We start from the raw sequence: 22,153 nt of genomic DNA on the forward strand, positions 1-22,153 counted from the left end.
CTGATAGGAAACACCTGAATGAAAAGCCCCTCATTAGGTATAACTGTGCAATGTGAATTTTATGCTCTCCTGTGCTCTCTCTCAGACAGAAATGCTAGTCTTGTTCAATTCTAAGAAAGTCCTAAAAACAAAGGCAAAAAAAAGAAGTGGCTGACATCCACAGATTCCCTTGTGAAACAACAGAACGTACGTCACAATGTTTATAACATCTATTTATCTACAACTAGATTTATAACGCATACCTCCGGAAAGCTGAACGGTTCACATGTTGTACCCACTCACTGATAGGATGCATCTGCCTCTGGATTTTAATCAAAATTTAATCGATTCGTCCTCGTCACAAGATCCAACTTGTCCAAGTTTTATCCGAATTCGTCCATAAATTTGAGATATCCTGCTCAGACAGACACTGGTGAAAACATAACGTCTGTCCACCTTTGGTGGTGGAGGTAATGAGGGGTCAGCAGAATAGCCTTGAGGTATGCGCACTCAACTTTTATCCATATATCCTGGCTTTCAATCCCAACCAAGCTATAAACTGTCACACTGGTGTTTCACATACAAGGATGCATGAAGGTGTGCGACGTCGTCCATTGGATAAAGCCGGAGGACACATTTTCCAGCAATGGTCGTGGTTAGGTGCTAAAGATCCTACACAGGTGTCTTCCACGACGAGTAGATGAGTTATTGCCTGCTAGGAATGCAATGGCAAAATAGCGAGAATAGCCCTTGGCTAGGACCCACCAACTGTACTAGCTGTGCCGAACCCTCACTTTGCTGACTGGTTTAACCAAAGGACAGCATGTTGCAGATCACAAACATATTACACTATCTGTGTGTCTCAATGAGGGTGCAAAATTAAGTGAAACGCGTGACAAAAAGTATGTTACAACACATACTTGTTGTTGTTGCTATTGTTGCATAGCCCTGGACAGTTCTATCAAACAAGCCCGCGGCACAGAGACAGCTGATCGATCTCGCAGAAGCGACCCAGAGATCCCGCACATTCAGCATGGTGTACACACGCATCCACAAAGTCAGGGCCACGACAGAGTTAGAGAAAGGGAGAGAGGGGAGAGAGGGGAGAGAGGGAGAGGGAGAGGGGAGAGCGGGGAGAGTGGGGAGAGAGGGGATAGAGGGGAGAGGGGGAGAGAGGGGAGAGAGGGAGAGAGAGAGAGACAGACACAGAGAGACAGACACAGAGAGAGAGAGACACAGAGAGAGACACACAGAGAGAGAGAGACACAGAGAGAGAGAGACACAGAGAGAGACACAGAGAGAGAGACACAGAGAGAGAGACACAGAGAGAGAGACACACAGAGAGAGACAGAGAGAGAGAGAGAGACAGAGAGAGAGAGACAGAGAGAGACACACAGAGAGAGAGACACAGAGAGAGAGACACAGAGAGAGAGACACAGAGAGAGACACAGAGAGAGAGAGACACAGAGGGAGAGAGAGAGAGACACAGAGAGAGACACACACAGAGGGAGAGACACAGAGGGAGAGACAAAGAGAGAGATAGAGAGAGAGAGAGACACACAGAGATAGAGAGACAGAGAGATAGAGAGAGTCCAAGACAGAGAATAACATTTTCCGCTTCACGCAGGCCGGCTCTGAGGTGTCTGCCTTGCTTGGCCATATTCCCTCAGCTGTGGGTTACCAGCCTACCCTGGCCACTGACATGGGCACCATGCAGGAGAGAATAACGACAACTAAAAAAGGCTCCATCACGTCTGTGCAGGCCATTTATGTCCCAGCCGACGACTTGACCGACCCGGCTGCAGCAACCACCTTTGCTCACCTGGATGCCACCACTGTGTTGTCTCGAGCCATCGCGAAATTGGGCATCTATCCGGCGGTGGACCCTCTCGATTCTACCTCCCGCATCTTGGACCCCAACATTGTCGGGCAGGAGCACTATGACATTGCCCGTGGTGTGCAGAAGATCCTGCAGGATTACAAGTCCTTGCAGGACATCATTGCCATCCTCGGCATGGATGAGCTCTCTGAAGAGGATAAGCTGACTGTCTCTCGTGCTCGTAAAATCCAGCGCTTCCTGTCTCAACCCTTCCAGGTTGCTGAGGTTTTTACGGGCCATGCCGGCAAGCTCGTGCCTTTGGCTGAGACTATAAAAGGTTTCCAGATGATTTTGTTAGGCGAGTTGGATCACCTGCCAGAAGTCGCGTTTTACCTGGTGGGTCCGATTGAGGACGTTATCGCCAAGGCTGCAAAGCTAGCCGAGGAACAAAGCTGAGCCACCATGCCCTAACCAAGCACCTGTAATTGTCATTTCTTTTTGAAGGTTTTGTTTGTACAGATGCCATCTGTTGCACTTGACATGCCAGCCCATTGTGATTCCGAATAAACTGGCAGACAAACTCTTTTTGTCTGATCGTGTGGTTTGTGTTTGAACATGTGAAGCCTTGACATCCTTTTGAACCTTGAACAGGAGCTGCAGACATAATGTCTAACAGAAGCAATAAACACTGTCCGGCTTGGTTGCATCCGATTTCCATTGGCTTTGTTCGTTGGAGTGTTCAATTAAAGAGTAAGGTTTAATGAAGCCCATAAGCACCTCCCTAAAAATAGCGTAAAGTAAATTTTTGAATGGCGCCCTATGTGTGGCCATTCCCAATTGACCATAGACCATATTTGCCAATCGGCCTGTTGCTGGTTTTTTTAAAGGCAATTCTGTCGCCTTTAATGACAAAGTCCCATACCTCAAATGACCGCGAACAAGTTTTTATGAACAAAAGGTTTATCACCACAGAATAAGTGGGAGGGCAGAAACTTGCTAACTCAATACACCTCTTGACATTATTGAGGGCCGAATCGAGATCTACTACTAATCTATACACCGCACAGAGGATAATAACATAACCCTTCCTGCAGCTCCTGTTCGGCGATGGTGCACTAGTTGCCTGAAACCAGACACACCTGTCCTTCAGAATCGTAATTTATATTGAACCAAATTGTGAAGACCCCGAGAGATGAACAAGGATGAGGGAGGTGAGTGGAGAGAGGAGGCAAAATATTGTGTGTGTGTGTATATATAGTGTCGCAGGTTGTGACCACATTGTGGTCATTCTTGTTATTCTACAACAGCAGGAACCCTTCAGAAGAAAAGCGTAATGGGCACTTCTCCTTTTAGTAATAGATGATCCTTCAAGCGAATGTACCACCTTTTTAAAATGACCACAAGACCGTTACTTGTACTGTAGGTAACAAGCTGGTTTATTTTGAAGAGAAGTTACCAATTCCTCAGGTGACAAGTGGATATTCACAAAAACGAATGAGCATAGGTAGGAAGGAATTTTTTTCCCCCAAAAAATGAGTTAATGCCCCGAGTAGTCTTTAAGCATCTTACCATTGAGGGAACTAAAGATTCAAAACAAAGCACAAACAAGGATGTGTTTGCAAGGGATGTTTTAAGTGAGTATAATTAACAAAGGGCCCGGAGGAAAATGGATACGGCTGGCTTGAAATCAACCGAAACCGATCAATCACAAAGCCAGCTCCACAACCGTCGATCGGCCTTGTGATGTTCCTCAATAATGAGTCAAGTGTTCTTGCTTCCAAGCTTCAACCTCCCCAGGTAGTGGTAAGATGATGGAGTTTCTGTCATACATGTCTTCGCTGATAGCAGGCAGGCCGGCGGCCTCTTGCTGTTTCACCAGGCGCTCCGCTTCACGTCGTGCCCAGTTGCAGTTGCTGCCAGGGAGTGCACAAGGAAAAGGTAGTCACGAACGTGCATCGTGGATTGGGATGCAGCAAGGTTGGCAAATACACGGCAAAAATTGCACACAAGGTAAAGAAAGCATGGAAATACAAGTGAGGAGCAGAGTTGTGTGTGCTACACGATGTTATAGCAATTGTACTCGTATATTGTGGGATTGCTATAACATGTGTCGTATCGTATAAGGATATAGTTGAGGTTGTGGCAAGGTTGGTTTATTAGTGGCCTCTGCACACCTGAACAAGTGATACGTTATTAGCAGCAGCTGTATAATTACCGGGCAAAGGTGAAGGCACACCTCATTTGAATGGTTAGGTAATAGTTTCCCTTCAGTTAGGAGTTGTAAACCTACCATGCAGCAATATCATGCCACTGCATGATGCAACACCAGCCAAATTGCCCATAACCCTAATAAAGGCCCCATTGTTGTCAACCTGTATCCAACTCTAGATCTGTGCAGCAAATGAAGCATCTTTTCAGAATATTTTCATTGCTTTCCTTAATTGCTTACAACACATGTGCAGAATACATGCTTAACAGCAAATCTGTACGATTCTAACAGAAGCAATTAAAAATGTACAAGCACTGCCAGGGCAACAGATGCACCAAATGAACCAATTTGCTTTCAAGACGAGCTTCAAAAAAGTTGCGTTTTCACAGGCATCAATTTCTGCATCAAATTCACACTGTGGATCCAAAAAATCGCTCTGATGTCTTTTAGCAAAAGGTGCAATTGAGGAAGTACAAAATTAACCCGATATTATGTAATTACGGCCCATGATGGATGCTGCAAGTCGTGCCAAGCGTAGACGCTGGTCCATGTAACGTGTTACCCCACGTACACCACTTTTACACTCTTCTGACATCAACGGATTCCAGACAGTGATGTTTCGTCATGAAACGTACAGGGTGGCTCATTTATCGATCCACAATTTTGAACCCCTAATAATAATTATATTGCTAAGAAAAAAACCAGGGAACCTGAACTCAACTGGTCTATATCAATATGGTTAGAATATGCATCATAGAACCACAAACTATATAGTTTATATGTGCTAAAGAGGTACAGTAACGTTGAAGGTTCGATCAGATTTGATCAGTATTTGTGACTTTTAGAGCTTGGACGTCGTCCAAACTGATGTTTATGGGTCAAGTCATGTCATAGGTCACGACGAGGTCATTTTTCGGACATCATCAAAACCCGTAACATATGTGTTGAGGTTTGTTACATACTGTCTACACACCAAGTTTCAGCCTTCTAGCTACCTTAGGAAGTACCAGATTGACAAAAATTTATTTTTCAATATGGCCGCCCTGCCACGCCCATTTTTGTGCGTGCAACGCCCAAATGCAATCCCAAACTAGTTTATGTCTTAAAGATGCTGCAAAACAAGTTTCATCAAAATTTATCAATATTTGTGACTTTTAGAGCGTAGACGTTGAATTGTTTACAGACAACAGACAGACAGACAGACAGACGGACAGACGACGGACACTGGGTGTCGACAAAAACTCAGCTGGACATAGTCCAGTTGAGTTTAAAAAATCATCAAACTAATTTTTTTTACAGTGTATTGAGACATATTTCAAGATTATACGAAACAAAGTTTTACGAAAATCAACCAGAGAACGTTCAAGACCTGAAAGAGCGGATTGAAGCAGCTTTTGGGGAAATGACAGTTGGAATGCAACAGGAAGTGGATTCGGAGTACTGCGAAAGGTTGCACACATTGCTTGAAAATTATGGAAATCATGTCGAAATTTATAACTAATTTTCTATACATCCGATTTCAATAAAAGTTTGTATCATAAACACTTGAAATATGTATTAACATCTTGTAAAAAAAAAAACGTTTGATTTTGTTAGCAAAACAATTGTAGGGGGTTCAAATTGTGGATAGATAAATGGGCCACCTGGTACAACGTGCCGTTTGTATTCACGACAAAACCACCACGAAGACAAGAAATGACAGACAAGTACATGAGCTCACACAAATAAATTACAACTCTAATAGTTTAACGTGTGTGTGTGTGTGTGTGTGTGTGTGTGTGTGTGTGTGTGTGTGTGTGTGTGTGTGTGTGTGTGTGTGTGCCATTCACACTGCTACACGCTGTTCCGTATAGTGCAGTCAACTTGTGGCCTTCACAGTTACCTACCTGTAACATAATGCAGGTTATGTGCTCGCTGAGGACAGACAACAGGACACCCGGTACAATATTCCAGCCATATACTATTAGTGGTGCTAAAAGCCATTTCATGCACTATGATTACAAATGCGTTTTTGAACAGTTAAGAGTTAAACACTGACGTGGAGGTCTTCTTATAATAACAGAGACAACAACACCGAAGAGGAAGTCTGGAGCCAGCATTTTAATCTTCCCTCTTGGACACCACATGAAAGCCCACAGAATCTTGTTTCTCACAGTCTGAGGGTCCTTTGGGTGCTTTTTTGCAAACTCCAAGCGGGCTTTCATGTGTATTTCACTGAGGAGAGCCTTCCGTCAGGCCACTCTGCCATAAAGCCCAGATCGGTGGAGTGTTGCAGCGATGGTTGTCCTTCTGGAAGTTTCTCCCATCTCCACACAGGATCTCTGGAGCTCAGCCAGTGACCATCGGGTTCCTGGTCACCTCTCTTACCAAGGCCCTTCTCCCCCGATTGCTCAGTTTGGCCGGGCGGCCAGCTCTAGGAAGGGTCCTGGTTGTTCGAAACTTCTTCCATTTAAGAATTATGGAGGCCACTGTGCTCTTGGGAACCTTCAATGCAGCAAAAAAATTTTTGTAGGCTTCCCCAGATCTTTGCCTCGACACAATCCTGTCTCTGAGCTCTGCAGGCAGTTCTTTCGACCTCATGGCTTGGTTTTTGCTCTGATTTGCAGTCAGCTGTGAGACCTTATATAGACAGGTGTGTGCCTTTCCAAATCATGTCCAAGGAATTGAATTTACCACAGGTGGACTCCAATCAAGGTGTGGAAACATCTCAAAGATGATCAAGAGAAATGAGGCACATGGGCTAAATTTCAAGTGTCATAGCAAAGGGTATGAATACTTATGTAAATGTGATATTTCAGTTTTTTTCTTTTTAATAAATTTGCAAAACTTTCTAAAATCCTGTTTTCTCTTTGTCATTATGGGGTATTGAGTGTAGATTGATGAGGGAAAAAAATGAATTTAAACGATTACAGCATAAGGCTGCAACATAACAAAATGTGAAAAAGTGAAGGGGTCTGAATACTTTCTGAATGCACTGTAGATCTCTTCTTGCGTAGCAACATTTGCCAAACTTTATTCTGTTGAACTCGGTGTCCCACATGAGGGGTATTTTATCCGGAAATTCATGGCCCAGCTTCGTGGACCGTTTGAGGCCTGGTCAATTTGCAGCATAACCTTGGGATTTGACAAACAAACAAGAAGAGATTGCTAAAGCTAGTGAAGTATGTTACAGAAACATTCAAAACAACAATTTCCTGTTCTGGGCCTCAGGATTTGCCCTCTGCCCATCTGGGATTTAACAAGTGGTGGGATTTGAATGATCCTTCCCCAAAGTGTCATACACATACTCATTACCTGGCTTCAAACTATTTTTCGTCTCCTCCTTCCCAAGTATAAACATGGTGGTGGCTTAACAGTTAAGGTGGTTGACTTAGGATCTTAAGATCCTGAGTTGAAATTCCAGCCATGCCAAAATGAATAAGTCAGTCACTCTTCCGAGGTTGCCAAAATGAGTACCAGCTTGCGGCGAGCGAGCCAATCGAACATTCTGCACCGGTGTGGTGACCTCTTCAGGACTTTGGCCCTGGCCAATGAAATTGCATCGGAAGCTTGATATGCCCGACAGCACAAGAAGGAGGATCACCAAATTCCTAACTCTCATCCACATTTATTCCTCAATTCTACCACCCCTTCATCCCTCCTTTTTACAGACAAACTTGTAGATGGCCCTAAAGTGCAGAAAAATTAAGGTGGGGGTTTGAGGAGGGGAGAGGGTAAGGGTTGGTGTGCACAAAATGTATTCCGGATCGAGAATGCTTGTGTCACCTTGTAGTTATAATGCTTGCTCATGCTAAAAAAATAATTAAATAAAATCAACCAATCTGTCATTAATCTGCAGGTAAATAATCACATCCACAATGCTCCTGTGGTTTGCACATAACACAAACAAAAACATTTTGTATTCCATCCTGTGGAGGGCTGCACGCACGCCTTTTTTACATTTCATTTTACTCGTTTATAGAAGAACATCACGTATCTCAACATTCCAATATTTGGCCATTTTCCATCCATGTGCAAAAACATGACATTCGTTCATGTAATACAAAGGTTCCTGGTTTGAATCTCAACACTGTGATAACCTCAAAATGATAAGTTAGCAGCCAAATGTACACGGCGTGGTACATCTCACGGATGTCGGCTCAACTTTTGTTTGAGGTCCACTCTGGATGGCCTGCAGGGCCTATGGGAAAGGGATTGATGATTGGCGGAATGTCTCCGATCGAGTGAATTTGACGTTTACCTTTACCAGTCGGCCTCTGATGGATTCCTCAGTGTTATTGAAAATAAATATATTTGGTTAGCAATTCATGTGTATCACGTGAAGTTGAACAATTCTATGATTTATCCATCCATCTGTTTACCAATCAATCTGGAAAGGACTTTCTGTAGGGCAAGAATGACGATCCAATGCTGAAAAAAGCATTATGTCGCTGTGGATCCATGTCATATATTACCTCCACCACCCAAGGTGGGTGGACGTTATGTTTTCACTCCTGCCTGTTTGTCTCAATGTGAGCAGGATATCTGAAAATGTTATGCATGGACTTAGACGAAATTTGGTTGACAGGTTGAGTGTGTGACATAGACGAATCGATTCGATTTTGGTAAAGATCCAGATCCGGCCTATCAGTGGGATACAAAACGTAAACTGTCCAGCCTGGCATAAATATTGTTATGTTTGTGGGGGTAGATGGAGGAATCCCATAGTAAATATAGGATTGTATAGTTATAGCATGGACCGTGGATGCGTAGGAGACATCTCGATGTATTTAAGTAGGGAAACTGTAGCTTAAGATTGTTTATGTGTCTTCACACGTGGGGTGAAGCTGTGCTAACTGGTTAGGGCTCAAGGTTAGTTTTCCCCAGTATGTGATTTCCCTTTGTCGCTTTCCGTTATGTTTTACATTTACAAGGCCAGCCATGCAAAACCTCCATTAAACCATCACAACCGCCGACGGTACCCGGACATTGCCGATCGGCAAGTAAGCCACGCCTTCTTGAACACTCACGCCAAGCAAAGCTGACAGGCCATGCCTTCAGAGTGGTACGAGGAGCGTGGAGGAGCAGAGCCAGCAGGCCACGCCCATGAGCTTGCGATTGATCAGGATCAGTGAGAGCAAGAAGCTTCGAGAGGGAGTGAGGGGAAGAAGAGCGCGTCTCTCTCGGGTGCCTCGGTTGGTTCTTGCATTTGGGAGATAGGGTGTGCGCTTTTGAGGAAAGCTTTTGGAACTTCTTTGGGAACTTTGGCAAAGTCGGAGGAGGAGGTGTTGCTGGTCCGTGGTGCTCTTCGGGGTAGCTGGGAGCCACATTGTGCTTGCTGGCCAGGAATTGAGAGGACGACGTTTTTGGCTGCTGCTTCACAGCTCATCCACATCCACAGCGCTCGCTTGATTGACCGGCACCATTTTGGGGTGCTTTGACGCATGGTCCTTTCGTCGACCGATCTCACCAGTGTTTCAACAGCCGCCAAGCTCCTAATAGTCCTCGTTGAGGCCAAAGCTGAGTGCTGGCAAAAAGGGGGGATTTTCTTTAAATTTACCTTTATTTTTGTGTATGTATTTGAGTCTGCATGTGAGGTACCTCAATTAGAATTTTAGTTTTTACTTCAACATTAATTTTGACATTTTCGTCTTGGATTTATTTTCATAAAATCATTATTGTTGAATTTTCTTGGTCATGTTTGCATGTGTTGTGGTTTCGGTATAAACCCATGTGCTCCGTTCAGATAAACACCTCGCTGCCTTCCGTCCCACGTGCGACAAAAGTACCGCCAATTTTCAGGCTCGCGCCTTGGGAGTAAGACCGTCCGGCTATATGTCCAAGGCTGGTCTTTAACAGCTACGGACAGGACAGTATATACCCAATCACTCCTGTGTGTCTTTCTGGGTCAAAACTTTTTTTTACTATTTCAGCTATTATCAAATTTTCACCAACATTGCAATTTTCAACCCTAACAGCTCGGTTAAAGATAAGCATCGCATAAAATCTTCAATTTTCATGCAATTGGCCTGAAATTTAAAGAATTTGCATATTGGGTCACTGAAAAGGTTCACTAACCAAAAGTGAGAAGCTGATTATTTTTTTTAGATTAAAGGGTCAATGGTCAAGGTTGCATAAAATCATCAATTTGCACCTGATTGACATGAAATTTGAGCAGGGTTTGCATATTTGGTCACTGAAGCATATTGCTTTTGAGATCGATGGTCAAGATCACCTAAAATCGTAAATTTTTTGTATGCTTTTCACCTCAGCCCAAATTGGGCTAAGGGGTATTGTCGTCACGGGTGTCGCCCAGGCGTCCGTCAACTTTTGGTTTCCGTCAATTTCAAGGAGAACGGCTTGTCCAATTAAATCAATTTTTGCAGTCTGTGTTGGGGTTGAGTAGAGGAAGGTTCCTTTCGAAAATGGTCGCGCTGCGATTTTCAATATGGCCGCTATGGCAGCCATCTTGAAATTGGTTTCCACCATGCATGGGCTGAGGGGTTACGCCCACTTTGCGGTGCTATTTATTTAAAGCTGTTTTCATCATGTTTAGAATATGGAAGAAGTCATCTGAATACAAAGCGGAAGAGTATAGGCGTTGCATTTTCAGATGCTTTCTAGTTACCCTCGCCAGAGGAGAGGGTATTGCATTTGAGTCAGTTCGTCTGTTTGTTTGTCCGCACAGAATAAATATGATTTTCTCTGCAACCGTTGGTCCGATTGACAGGAAATTGTCGTCATCGGTGCACCTCCTCCTGAATAATTTTTTAATGATAATTATGATGTCATAGGTCACGTGGTGTGGGCGCCATCTTGGAAAAACCGAAAATCTTTGCACCTCTATATCCCGGAAAGAGCCACATAGAAAAAATTGAGAAATGGCTCATTGTAAAGAACTCTCCATGGGGAATAAAACATGTTAATGATGATGTCGTAGGTGCCTCCATTATGACGTCAAAATTCGACAAGTACAAAACTTCATCCGATCAAGATTGAATTTATTGAGCGTCATCTAGGGATAAATTAGTGGAGAATTTTTTATGACGTCATAGGTCACGTGGTTCAGCCGCCATCTTGGAAAAACCGAAAAACTTTGCACCTCTATCCCTCTGAAAGTGCTGCATGGAAAAAAATTGATGGTTATTGGTCACGTGGTTCGGCCGCCATATTTGTTTTTAACACAAAAGCCTTAAAAACCACTGAAAACATCCTGGCAATGGTCTGGAATCTCTGATTGCTCTTTCTTGTTCATTGTTGCGTATGAGAATTCTGCAGTTACTGCTGAAATCTATCTATCTGGTGTCTTCGCAACATCTTTGACCTTTCACACTTCATATTTACTTTTTCACATTTCTTTTTATTCATTCCAATTCTTGCTTTTTCTTTTCCTTTTGTTCATTTTACTCTCTTTTGCTCTTTATTACCTCCACCACCTAAGATGGATGAAGGTTATGTTTTCACCCCTGTATGTCTGTTTGTTTGTAAGCAGGATAACTCAAAAGGTTGTGGATTGATTTGGATGAAATTTGGTGGACAGGTTGGGTGTGCGACAAGAGCGACATTATTGGATTTTGGTGAACATATGGATCCAGATACAATCATTTTTAAAGTGGTTCTTAAGTTCCCTCACATGGCATTTATTTGGTGGTTCTTTCAGAATCATCACGGAGATTTCACTACTGTGTCTTAGATTTAATGTTGTCTTCAAAACAACTTCCCTTCTCTTCCTGAAAGGCAAACACAAATAATTCCACAAAGCCCGCTACAAGTTTGTGTCCACTCACAGGAGAGCCAGAAATCAACATCAAACCAACCTCATGGCTGAACTTTGAAATTCGTCTCGTTCTTCAAAGACCTGGTGGCGCTTGACAAATCTCTCTGGAGCGTGCATGCTTCCTTCCCCATCCCTTACCCAACTTCAAATGGCACCACAGCTGACTATGCTCATGAGTAGGCCGAATGCCTCAATTCTGTGTTTTCTTACAAATCTCGACGACCCAACCCTTCACTCTCAATACCTAGTCTTCTGCCTTGTACTCAACTGCTCTTAGACATTGTCTTTCTCATCTGAGAAATTTCTGACAACCCTCGACTCGGAATCTGCAATAGGACGACACGGTATCGTAAGCGCACCTGTTCTACTACCCTTGTATATACATTTTCTGCTTTGTTTACCCTATCATTTGCTCTAGGCCACCTTCAATCAACTTAGAATCATTGCAGTACACAAACATGGCATAAAACTAGATCTTCTTGCAAATCCTTCGTTTTCTCGAACAGCCTAATCTCAGACATTCGGTTTGTATTCAGACCCAATCACTCCACCCTGGACATGCTGATTTTACTTCCCCAAAGTATGTTGGTTCTCAATATCAGACAATAAATCAGGGTAGTCTCTCTGGCCATATCTCAAGCATTTGATACAGTCTAGCACACCACACCTTGATCTCCAAACTCTTTGCCTGCTGCAGCATCAAAGGCAAGCTTGTCTCAAAGCTTACCGACTTCATTCACTCAACGGCAGCACAAGGTGCCCCAAGGCAGTGTCTTTGGCCCAGTCATGTTCCTAGTCTTCATCAACAATCCTTCCGATTCTCTGGAAAATCTGACTCATCTCTTTGGTCATTTACCTACCCTGTACCCCTGTATCCTCATCCTTCAGAAAGGCAAGCAGCAACTTCTGCCCTCTCTGCAGAATCAGTAGAAGAATTTGGTCAGGGTTGAAAGATTTATTCCAAGGGTTCTGTCTCTTATTATGTATGGACTGAAGGAGAAGATGAACAAGTGGAAGGAATGTATGGAGACAAAAGGTCTCAAGGTGAATATCGGAAAAACGAAGGTGATGGCAAGTGGTAAAGCATGTGGTGAGGTGGAAAGAACTGGGAAGTGGCCGTGTGCTGTGTGCAGGAAGGGTGTCGGAGTGAACTCCATTCAATGTACAATGTGCGCAGAGTGGGTCATCAAAAATGTAGTGGTCTGAGAGGGTCATTAACCAGTGTGGCAGCTACATTCAAGTGTAAGGTGTGCACGGAGGGAGCTGCAGATGGAGGAAATGTTGAGTTGGATCTTGGAGACAGCGTGAAGCTGAAAGGTGTGAAAACATTTTGCTACCTAGGAGACATGTTGAATGGAGAAGGTGGATCAGACTCAGCAACAGTTGCTGGAGTGAGATGTGCATGGAAGAAGTTTTGGGAACTGAGTGGCGTGCTGATGAGGAGGGGAGTGTCGTTGAAGCTGAAGGGAAAGGTGTATGCTGCATGTGTGAGAAGTGTTATGATTTATGGGAGCGAGACATGGGTAATGAACGTAGAGCAGCAACGAAGGCTGGAAAGGGTGGAAATGCGAATGGTTCGGTGGATGTGTGGAGTATCGTTGAGAGAGAGGAAGACAAATGAAGGGAATAGAGCCTGTGATGGATGCTGTGAAGAGAAACAGGTTGAGATGGTTTGGTCATGTGTTGAGGAAGGATGAAAGTGACTGGTTGAGAAGAATGATGGAAATGAATGTAGAAGGAAGTAGAGGACGGGGAAGACCGAGAAAGACTTGGCTAAAGGTGGTGGAAGAAGAAATGCGGGCAAGGGGGTTAACAAGGGGAGATGCAGAAAATAGGGCAAAATGGAGAAGATTGTCATGGGGCCCGCTCTAGCAGGGAAAATGGCCTTAAAATGCCTGTTGTTGTTGTTGTTGTTCTGTCTCTTATTACAACTCTCACTCTGTCTCTCCAAAACTCATTCTATTTCTCCCATAAGCAGTTTAAATTTTTTTATCCTTGTTTCAATAAATTATTATCCATCAGACAATTAATTGTTATTTTCCCCGGCACAGACCTTGAACTGTTATTTCTTTTAAGCCCTTATATTTTATTTGCACTTCAGAATCATACAGATTCTTACTTTGTCTGGCAAGTTCAGACTCTTATTCTGTCTGGCAAATTCAGACTCACTTTGTCTGGCAAACCCTCGCATCATCTTTCTTAATAAACCTCTTGCAGAAGTTTAATGACTTAAAGTTTTGGGCCTCAACATTAGTCATGATAGTTCTTGGGGCAAACCATATATCCAAGATGGAATCCAAAGCCAGCCAGCGACTGGGTATCCTCCATTACATGTCATGGTCTTGCCTTGGCAAATCTGAACTTTTATCAGCTTACAAGGCCTTCATCTGCAGCTCGATGTGATGCTCTCAGTTTTGAGATGGCGCCTCTGCCTCACGCCACAAACTTCTGGATGCCCTGAAAACAAAGGTCCTCAAAATCAATGAAATGTCCCATGACGAAGCTGGATCTCTGGGCCTGTTACTCTCACAACACACACAGGTTGGTGGCCTATTTTCGACCACCTCGTTTCTGGTCTTGCACCCTCTCCCCTTTCCTCCCCATGGTCCAATTCACATGAGCTAGTATTGACATTTAATTATATTGTTGCTCACTGCACATATCCATGATTTTTCTATTTAAAAAAATCACAAAGTAGCATGGGAAAAAAAAATCAGGTAAGTGCAGGAGAAATGTTTGACTTTGAACCTTCAACTTTATTGATAAAGCCCAGGTTAGTCGCACTTTTGTGTTTTCCACTTTGCAGTTACGGCATTTAAAAATTTATTACTTTATTTATTGCAAAAATTATCATAAGTGTAAACTGTTATTTGCCATCTTAAACACACTGGGATGATTTGAAATGCAAATAAAAAGTCACGAAACCTATGGTTATGCAATGAAAAAAACACACCAACAGATTAATGGTGCCTCAGTGCATGGAGAGGACAAGATTGCTGAAAACAAAAATCACCGAATTTCAAGAAGTTTAGACCTCTGATCAAAATCCTCCTTAAAAGCACTGCTATGGATGTTTTAGCTCCTTGTTGTCACAAGGTGGTGGACACACACATCCGCATCAATGATACTGCATGTAGTATTATAATTATGTTTCGATTGAGATACATGTATACTATTTCTTTCACTTAACATCCTCTACATTAAAAATGGCTTTAGTTCATTCACAGCCACCCACCAAGTGCTCAACGAGTCCGAAGGAATATCATAATAATGACCTGCCATATGCTGAGTGGGATGTATCATGTTTTTTCTTTGCCATTGAGCAGAACTAATAACTCCAGAAGTTGAGAGGACAATGTAAGCAAGTGAGTGGGCAGTCTTCATATTTCAAGGAGGATCCGGTGGAGATTTATAAATGAAGAACACGTGTCCAAGTCTTGAATGCGGAGTTCTAATTAATATAAGCTGTCGTCTCGATGGATTTGAGTGCAACACTTTGCTAGATGGAAATGTGAATACATGGTGTTCCAAAAAGACCGGGACAACTTTGGTTGTTAATATAATTTGAACCACAAATGATACAATGATAACCTTTGGTTTATATGATACAGAAACTCAAAGTTTTGTGCATACCATCAATACACTTCAATATGACCTTCGTTTGTCGCACGCAGGACATCAAGGTGGTACAAAAGTTATTGCCATGTTCGGCTCAGCATGTTTGCATGCAGATGTGATCCGAGAATGACGATCCTGCAGGTTTGCCACCTTCGTGTTGTAGACAACATATTTGACAAACCCCCACAGAAAAAAAATCAAGGGGGAGGGGGGGAGTAGTGTTATATCTGGTGATCATGGCGGCCAGGCAGTTGGTCTGTCTCAGTCAATCCAGCCACCTGGAATCTTTCCATTCAGGACGGCTAGAACGACTAAGGTCCAATAAGGGAGAACTTTTCTATTTCTGACAATTTCAAGTCTCCTTAAACCCCTTGTACCACTCTCTGATACTTGTCTGCGATGGCAGATTCCTTCCATATCTTGTACGGAAATTACACTGAACTTGCATGTCGGATCACGTCTCAATGAACCATTTGACACCGAGCTTTCTCCTGTGGAGTCACCATTTTATTTTACATTAAACCACCAAAGCTGAAAATAAAGAAAACTTTATGAGTTTCTGTATCATATAAACAAAGGGTATCGTTGTATCATTTGTGGTACTAAATATATGAATAACCACAGTTGTCCAGGTCTTTTTGGAACAACTGCACAATCCTTTATTTAGTGTTTTCCATTAATAAATACAACATGAGTGAAGCCGATGGCACCAATCACAAATGCCCACGCTTTCCACCGAAAGCAAAGTTGAAATATGGCAAAAAGTTCCACCAGGATTGACCCAATATCAAATTTTGAGTTAAATATTTTTCCCTCTTGATCCCTGACCCTTGACAGTGTCTTGACCCACATTTGCATCCCCAGGGGTCTGAACCAGGAGTCAAATCCAAATTTAAAAAAATATATATCATGTTCCCCCCAATTGTTGATTGCATATACCATGTATAATTTTTTTAATGTTTAAAAATGTGCCAGTATTTGCATTTTTGTTGTTTGATCTTTTAACTCCGCCCCTGGGGGCATGGTCTTGCAGACTTGCACCTTCGTGCCATGCGTTGGTGAATTTCTGCCCAACTGTTTAGAAGATAGGTGATTGATGGACAGACATACATAGTCGATTACAATATCCCCCGTTTGTTTGCTTTTCAAAAAGTGTGGGGACAATTATGGAGGAACTATAATTATCATGCCTTGTATAATCACCATTATAATATATTTATGAATAAGCATTTAAAATATGTTGTTCCATGAGCCTCAATAACAGTAACATTAAAACCATTAAAAATTCCACTGGAATAGGACTGAAGGAATATTACCATTTCACAACAAACTAGAACGACACTCGGTAGAGTGCAAACCACGACCAGGCTGAACAGTTCATGTTTTGTATCCCACTGATAGGCCGGATCTTGATTCGGACCTGAAACAGTCTTATCGGCTTGTTCTTGTCACCTAACCAACTCATCCACCAAGTTTCCACGTAACTTTTTTTAGTTATCTCCATCACTCAATGGTGAAGAATCACTTAAAAATTACAATAGCCGGATCCGGATCTTGATCGAAATCTAATCATTTAGTCCTTGTCACACACGCTACCTCTCCACCAAATTTCGTCCGAAACCGTCCACAACTTTTTGAGATATCTTGTTCACAGACAAACAAACAGACAGATATACAGGGGTGAAAACATAACCTCCATCCACCTTCGGTGGTAGAGGTAATAAGACGTTCTTCAAACCTTAAGATAACTCAGCCAAACTTTAATGATTTAAGGGATTGACAGAAAAACAATGCATCATAATTATAAAGATTAACTACAACAAAAAAACAGCACGTTATATGCACTCCATCATACAGATACAATGACAGATTAATTTTATTGTAAGTATTACACAATAAAACCTGTATATTAAAATAGTTCAAGAACAAATGCTTTACTGGGGGTGGAGAGGTAAGTAGACTTTAATATCACCCTGTAAAATCTAAACAGAACACAAGTTGTATTTCAGAGAAAGAGGGAGAATAAATAAAAGATGTAAAAGTTAAAAAGCATAGTATCTTCTCACCAACTCCGCATGAAAGACCAGTAGTGATCAATTAAACAGATTAATTAATTAAATAGATAACCAGTTTTAAAACATCACAGCTCAAAATAACCTCAAAAGTGAAGCAACCCGACACGCCCCAAAATTTTAAAATGACTTACAAGAAAACAAACTCCATAATGTGCCGGGAACACGAGTATGATCAGCAGCAGAGAAAATTTGTAGAATCGTAAAAGGGAAATAAATTGAAAAAATATATATAATGGAGAGAACATGTAATGCGATATCCATTTCACCAAAAAAGCATTTGTACATATGAGCGCACTTTACGAGCAGTGTCCAAACGGTTATTGGAACAAATACTCACAATGGTCTCAGAAACGGCAAAATATGATTTTTCTTCTAAACTGACAGTAAGCAAAAGGACAGACAGGATAGCGTAGACCCATAGAAGATATATATATATATATATATATATATATATATATATATATATATATACGTATATATATATATATATATATATACATATATACGTATATATATATATATATATATATATATAAATAAAGCAGTAAAGTATGTTTGTTTGTTTGTCCTCTTATAACTCGAGAACTACTCATCGCAGAGCAAAACCAAAGGCATATTCGGAATCAGTACGTCTCAGAGCAACTACAGCACACCTTAAAATTTAAAAAACTTCGCGTTATAAAATTATGACGTCATCAGCGTATTTCGGAACGTTAATTTTTCAACTTCATATTCGGAATCAGTACGTCCCAGAGAAACTTCGTAACGTTAATTTTTCAACTTCATCCGATTGACATGGGACCAACGGCATGTGACAGAGAGTGAAACATATATTTGACGACAATGACTTCCGACTTCCGGGTTCGGAATGTGGGACCAATGCCATTTGACAGGGAATAAAAAATAAATGCAACATTCAATTGACGACAATGACTTCCGACTTGACTCCCCCCTCCCCCTCCCCTCCCCCCTCCCACTCCCTCCTCCACCCTACCCCTTCTCCCCTACCCCCCTCCGCTTCTCCCCTCCACTCCCCATCCCCCCCCTTCTCCCCCTCCCCCTCCCCCTCTTCTCCCCTCTCCCCCTCTCCTCCCCTCCCCCCCCTCTCCTCCCCTCCCCCCCCCCTCTCCTCCCCTCCCCCCCTCTCCTCCCCTCCCCCCCCGTTCCCCTCCCCTCCCCTTCCCTTCCCCCTTCCCTCCCCGCCCCCGCGCGGCAATGCCGGGTACTTCTGCTAGTATATATATATATATATATATATATATATATATATATATATCTATCTATAATCGTTAGATTAAATAAGACGCGGACGTAGCTTCAGGACGTCGATCTTTAATTGTCGACAAGCTTTCGACCAACAAAGGTCTTCTTCTGAGTCTACAAAAACAGCATGCATGTATATCAGTCAAGTATGTATGGTGATATGTGTGTGAGATGTGTGATGTGTGGAGAAAATGCATACAGAAGGAAGAGCCACGCCAAAGTTCACTCACCAGCCCCAAGTTCAACGGAAGTGACCATTTGCGTTACAGTTAGGGTGCACGTGCATATACAAATATAGAGATATACATACATAAACACACAAGCATATATTCATATCCCATTTATATTCATATAATATATTTATATATTTATATAAATGACATATAAAGGTAGAATGAATGAATGAATGAATGATGAATGAATGAATGAATGAATGAATGGGTTACGGTTAACAATTTGATTGGGTTGATGTTGGAACATGCTTTAGTCATCAAAATTTATGCCATGAGGGACTTTTGTCCGAAGTTTGTGTATCCAAAAGGACTCACGTTTCAGAATCGTGGTGTGTGATCGATTTGTGATTGATTCAATGGCAGAGATCTGAATGTCATTTATAGAGTGATCCGGTTGATTAAAGTGTATCGTGTAAGGTAGAGATTTGCCCTGACTGGTGTGGAAGTTATTGATTTCTGACCGGGTGTTATTAAATCGTGTGTAGAGTGTATTTTCAGTTTTTCCAACATATTGTTTGGTGCACTTTTGGCAAGTGATTAGGTATATGACCCATGTAGATTTGCAGTTCATATAGGAGGTGATGGGGAATTTTTGTCCAGTGCTAGAACTACAGAATTTGTTTCCTTCTAGTAAATGCTTGTGAATAATGCATTTGTTTGCTGTGCATTTATAGAAGCCAGGGATCCTAGTTTCTTTGTTGTGGGGCTGTGGGTGCTTTGCTTTTACCAAGAGGTCCCTGAGTGTCCGACCACGTCGAAATGATGTTAGTGGAGGTTGAGGAAATGTGGTGCCGAGTGTTTCTGATTGATGGAGGAGAGGAAGGGCCTTATTCAGAATACTTGGCAATTGGGATGAGGTAGCAGAGTAGGTGGTTACCAGTGGGACACGGTTAGTTGCAGGTTTGGGTTTGTAAGTCAGAAGGTCTGCTCTCGGTATGTGTTTTGCTCGGGTTATTGCTTCTTGCACAGAGTGAGGGTCATAGTTTCTTGCAATGAAGTGTGTTTCTAATTGGCAGAGAGAAGTTTCTTCTGCCATTTTTGTTGAGCAAATGCGTCTTACTCTGAGTGCTTGACTGTATGGTATGCTTGCAATTGTATGTTTAGGATGAGATGAAGAAGGGAGAAGGTAAGAGTGAGTGTCTGTTGGTTTGGTGTATAGTTCTGTTTCGAGTCTGTTATTTTGAAACGTGAGTGATGTGTCTAGAAAGTGAACTTCAGACTGTGAGCTGTCGAATGTGAACTTGATGGTCGGATGAATCAAATTTAATTCATTTTGGAATTGGGTGAGACTACGGGGGGATTTTGACCAGATGAACTGGATGTCATCAATATAACGTACCCAGGATTTTTCCAAGATTCCGTGATGAGGTTGTGCATTGATCTTGGCCTCTATCATTCCCATGAAGATGTTAGCGTACGATGGTGCAACAGGGGTACCCATAGCGGTACCTTGAGTTTGAATGTAATGTTGTCCGTTGAATTGGAAATTATTCAGTTTGAGTGTCAGTTCTAATAGGCGCATAAGGTCTTGAGTAGGTGGCATTGGGACTTGTCGTGTATCGAGGGCTTTGCGGCATGCAGACAGGCCTTCTGAATGTGGAATATTAGTGTAGAGGGATGTAACATCTGCTGTGACTAAAATGGTTTGGGAGTTGAAAGGTGAGTATATTCTGTTCAATCCTTGGATGTGGGTCAGAAAACCGGTTGTGTCCTTGAGGTATGAGGAGAGCTTCAACACGAGAGGACGTAAATGACAGTCAACAAATTTTGATATGAGAACAGTTGGACATGTGCAGCCAGATACGATTGGTCTACCTGGATTGTTTACCTTGTGTATTTTAGGAAGAAAATAAAGGTTAGGGCAATGAGGATCTTTCGGAACCAAGCGAGATTTGATGGTTTTATCCACCCGAATAGAATCTACTACCTTTTTAACCTCTTCAAGATGTAAAAGGGTAGGGTCGGATGGGAGCTCTTTGTAAGTATCACTATGTAGTTGACGATTACCTTCTGCAACGTAATCGGTAGTCGACATAATGACAATGCCAGTACCTTTATCTGCTGGCTTTATGACTATCTTTTCATTGTTTTGGAGATTGTGAAGTGCTCTTCGCTCTGCCTTTGTAAGATTGTCCTTATGTCTGGAACAATTATATTTTTGTGCCACCTTTTCAATTTCATTGCTCACTTGTTCCATATAGACATGTAGATATGGATTGTCAACACGTGGTGTCCAGGTGCTTTTTGGTTTAGGTAAAGTGAGTTGTGGTGTATTAGTATCGGTGAATGTGATTGTATGCGTGGTTGTTGGTGTTGTTTGTTGTGGCGTTGATGGTGCTGGGTGTACTTTAGCAAAGTGTGCCTTTAATGTCATTCGCCTACAGAAATCTTTTAAATCTTCTTTCAATTGTAATTGGTCTATTTGTGGAGCGATTGGGCAAAATTTTAAACCCTTAGAGAGCAGGTTTATTTCCGCCTCACTGAGGGAATGATTGGAAAGATTGATGATCCCGAGTTTAGGTAGATCTACAAGTTTGGTTGCAGTAGAAGTTCTATTGTTGTTGGTTTGACTATTTTCAACCTCAGCTGTGTTCATTTCCATGGAGGAACGGTTCTGCATGTAATGATGTCTGCGGTTTGTGTATTGTTTTTTACGATAATGTCGATTTTTGTGTTTATGCTTAAGTTGGTCAGAAGTGGTTTGAGAAGTGGTTGGAAGTGGTTGGAGTGGTTGGGGTGGTTGAAGATGGAGTGGTTGAATTGGTGGAGAAGTGGTTGGAAGTGGTTGTAGTGGTTGGTCAGAAGTGGTTGGAGAAAAGTGGTTGGGAGTGGTGGTTGGAGTTACCTGGTTATTGTTTGCAATGGGTGTATTCTCTTGAGATGGTTTTATATGCTTGCATAACATTTCATCACGTTTAAGTTTCCTTTCCTTAACTTTAACAATGTCGTGTTTAGCAGCCATTAGCTTATCATTGAATGAGCACATTATGTGGTGGTATTGTCCAGGATTCACATTCTTCCACATCTTCTCCTTCTTTTGGCTGATGTTCTCATTCAATTTGATTAATTTTATTTTTACTTGTGTTATTACAATCTCCAGTAGTTGTTGAGCAGTGTTCCATAGCAGTAGATTCCAACGTGCAGTGATGACGTCATCATTGGTTTGCGTTGCGAAGCAAGATCGTTTTTTAATGAGGAGAC

The 22,153-nt window shown here is 42.2% G+C and overlaps 1 protein-coding gene and 1 pseudogene across 1 annotated transcript in view; one reads left to right on the top strand and one right to left on the bottom strand.

The window, feature by feature from the left end:
* The first annotated feature begins 1,567 nt into the window (after window positions 1-1,567).
* Window positions 1,568-2,382, top strand: LOC137425924 (ATP synthase F(1) complex catalytic subunit beta, mitochondrial pseudogene; annotated as a pseudogene).
* An 828-nt stretch (window positions 2,383-3,210) lies between these two features.
* Window positions 3,211-22,153, bottom strand: part of NDUFB11 (NADH:ubiquinone oxidoreductase subunit B11) — a 188,026-nt gene continuing 169,083 nt past the window's right edge. The window contains exon 3 of the mRNA XM_068112910.2: window positions 3,211-3,711. Coding sequence (XP_067969011.1) covers window positions 3,549-3,711 — 163 coding nt within the window. The 3' untranslated portion in view covers window positions 3,211-3,548. The remainder of the gene's footprint in view (window positions 3,712-22,153) is intronic.

This window comes from Myxine glutinosa, chromosome 4 (genome assembly GCF_964187855.1).
Source record: "Myxine glutinosa chromosome 4, kmMyxGlut1.1, whole genome shotgun sequence".
In the NCBI taxonomy this organism is placed as follows: Eukaryota; Metazoa; Chordata; class Myxini; order Myxiniformes; family Myxinidae; genus Myxine; species Myxine glutinosa.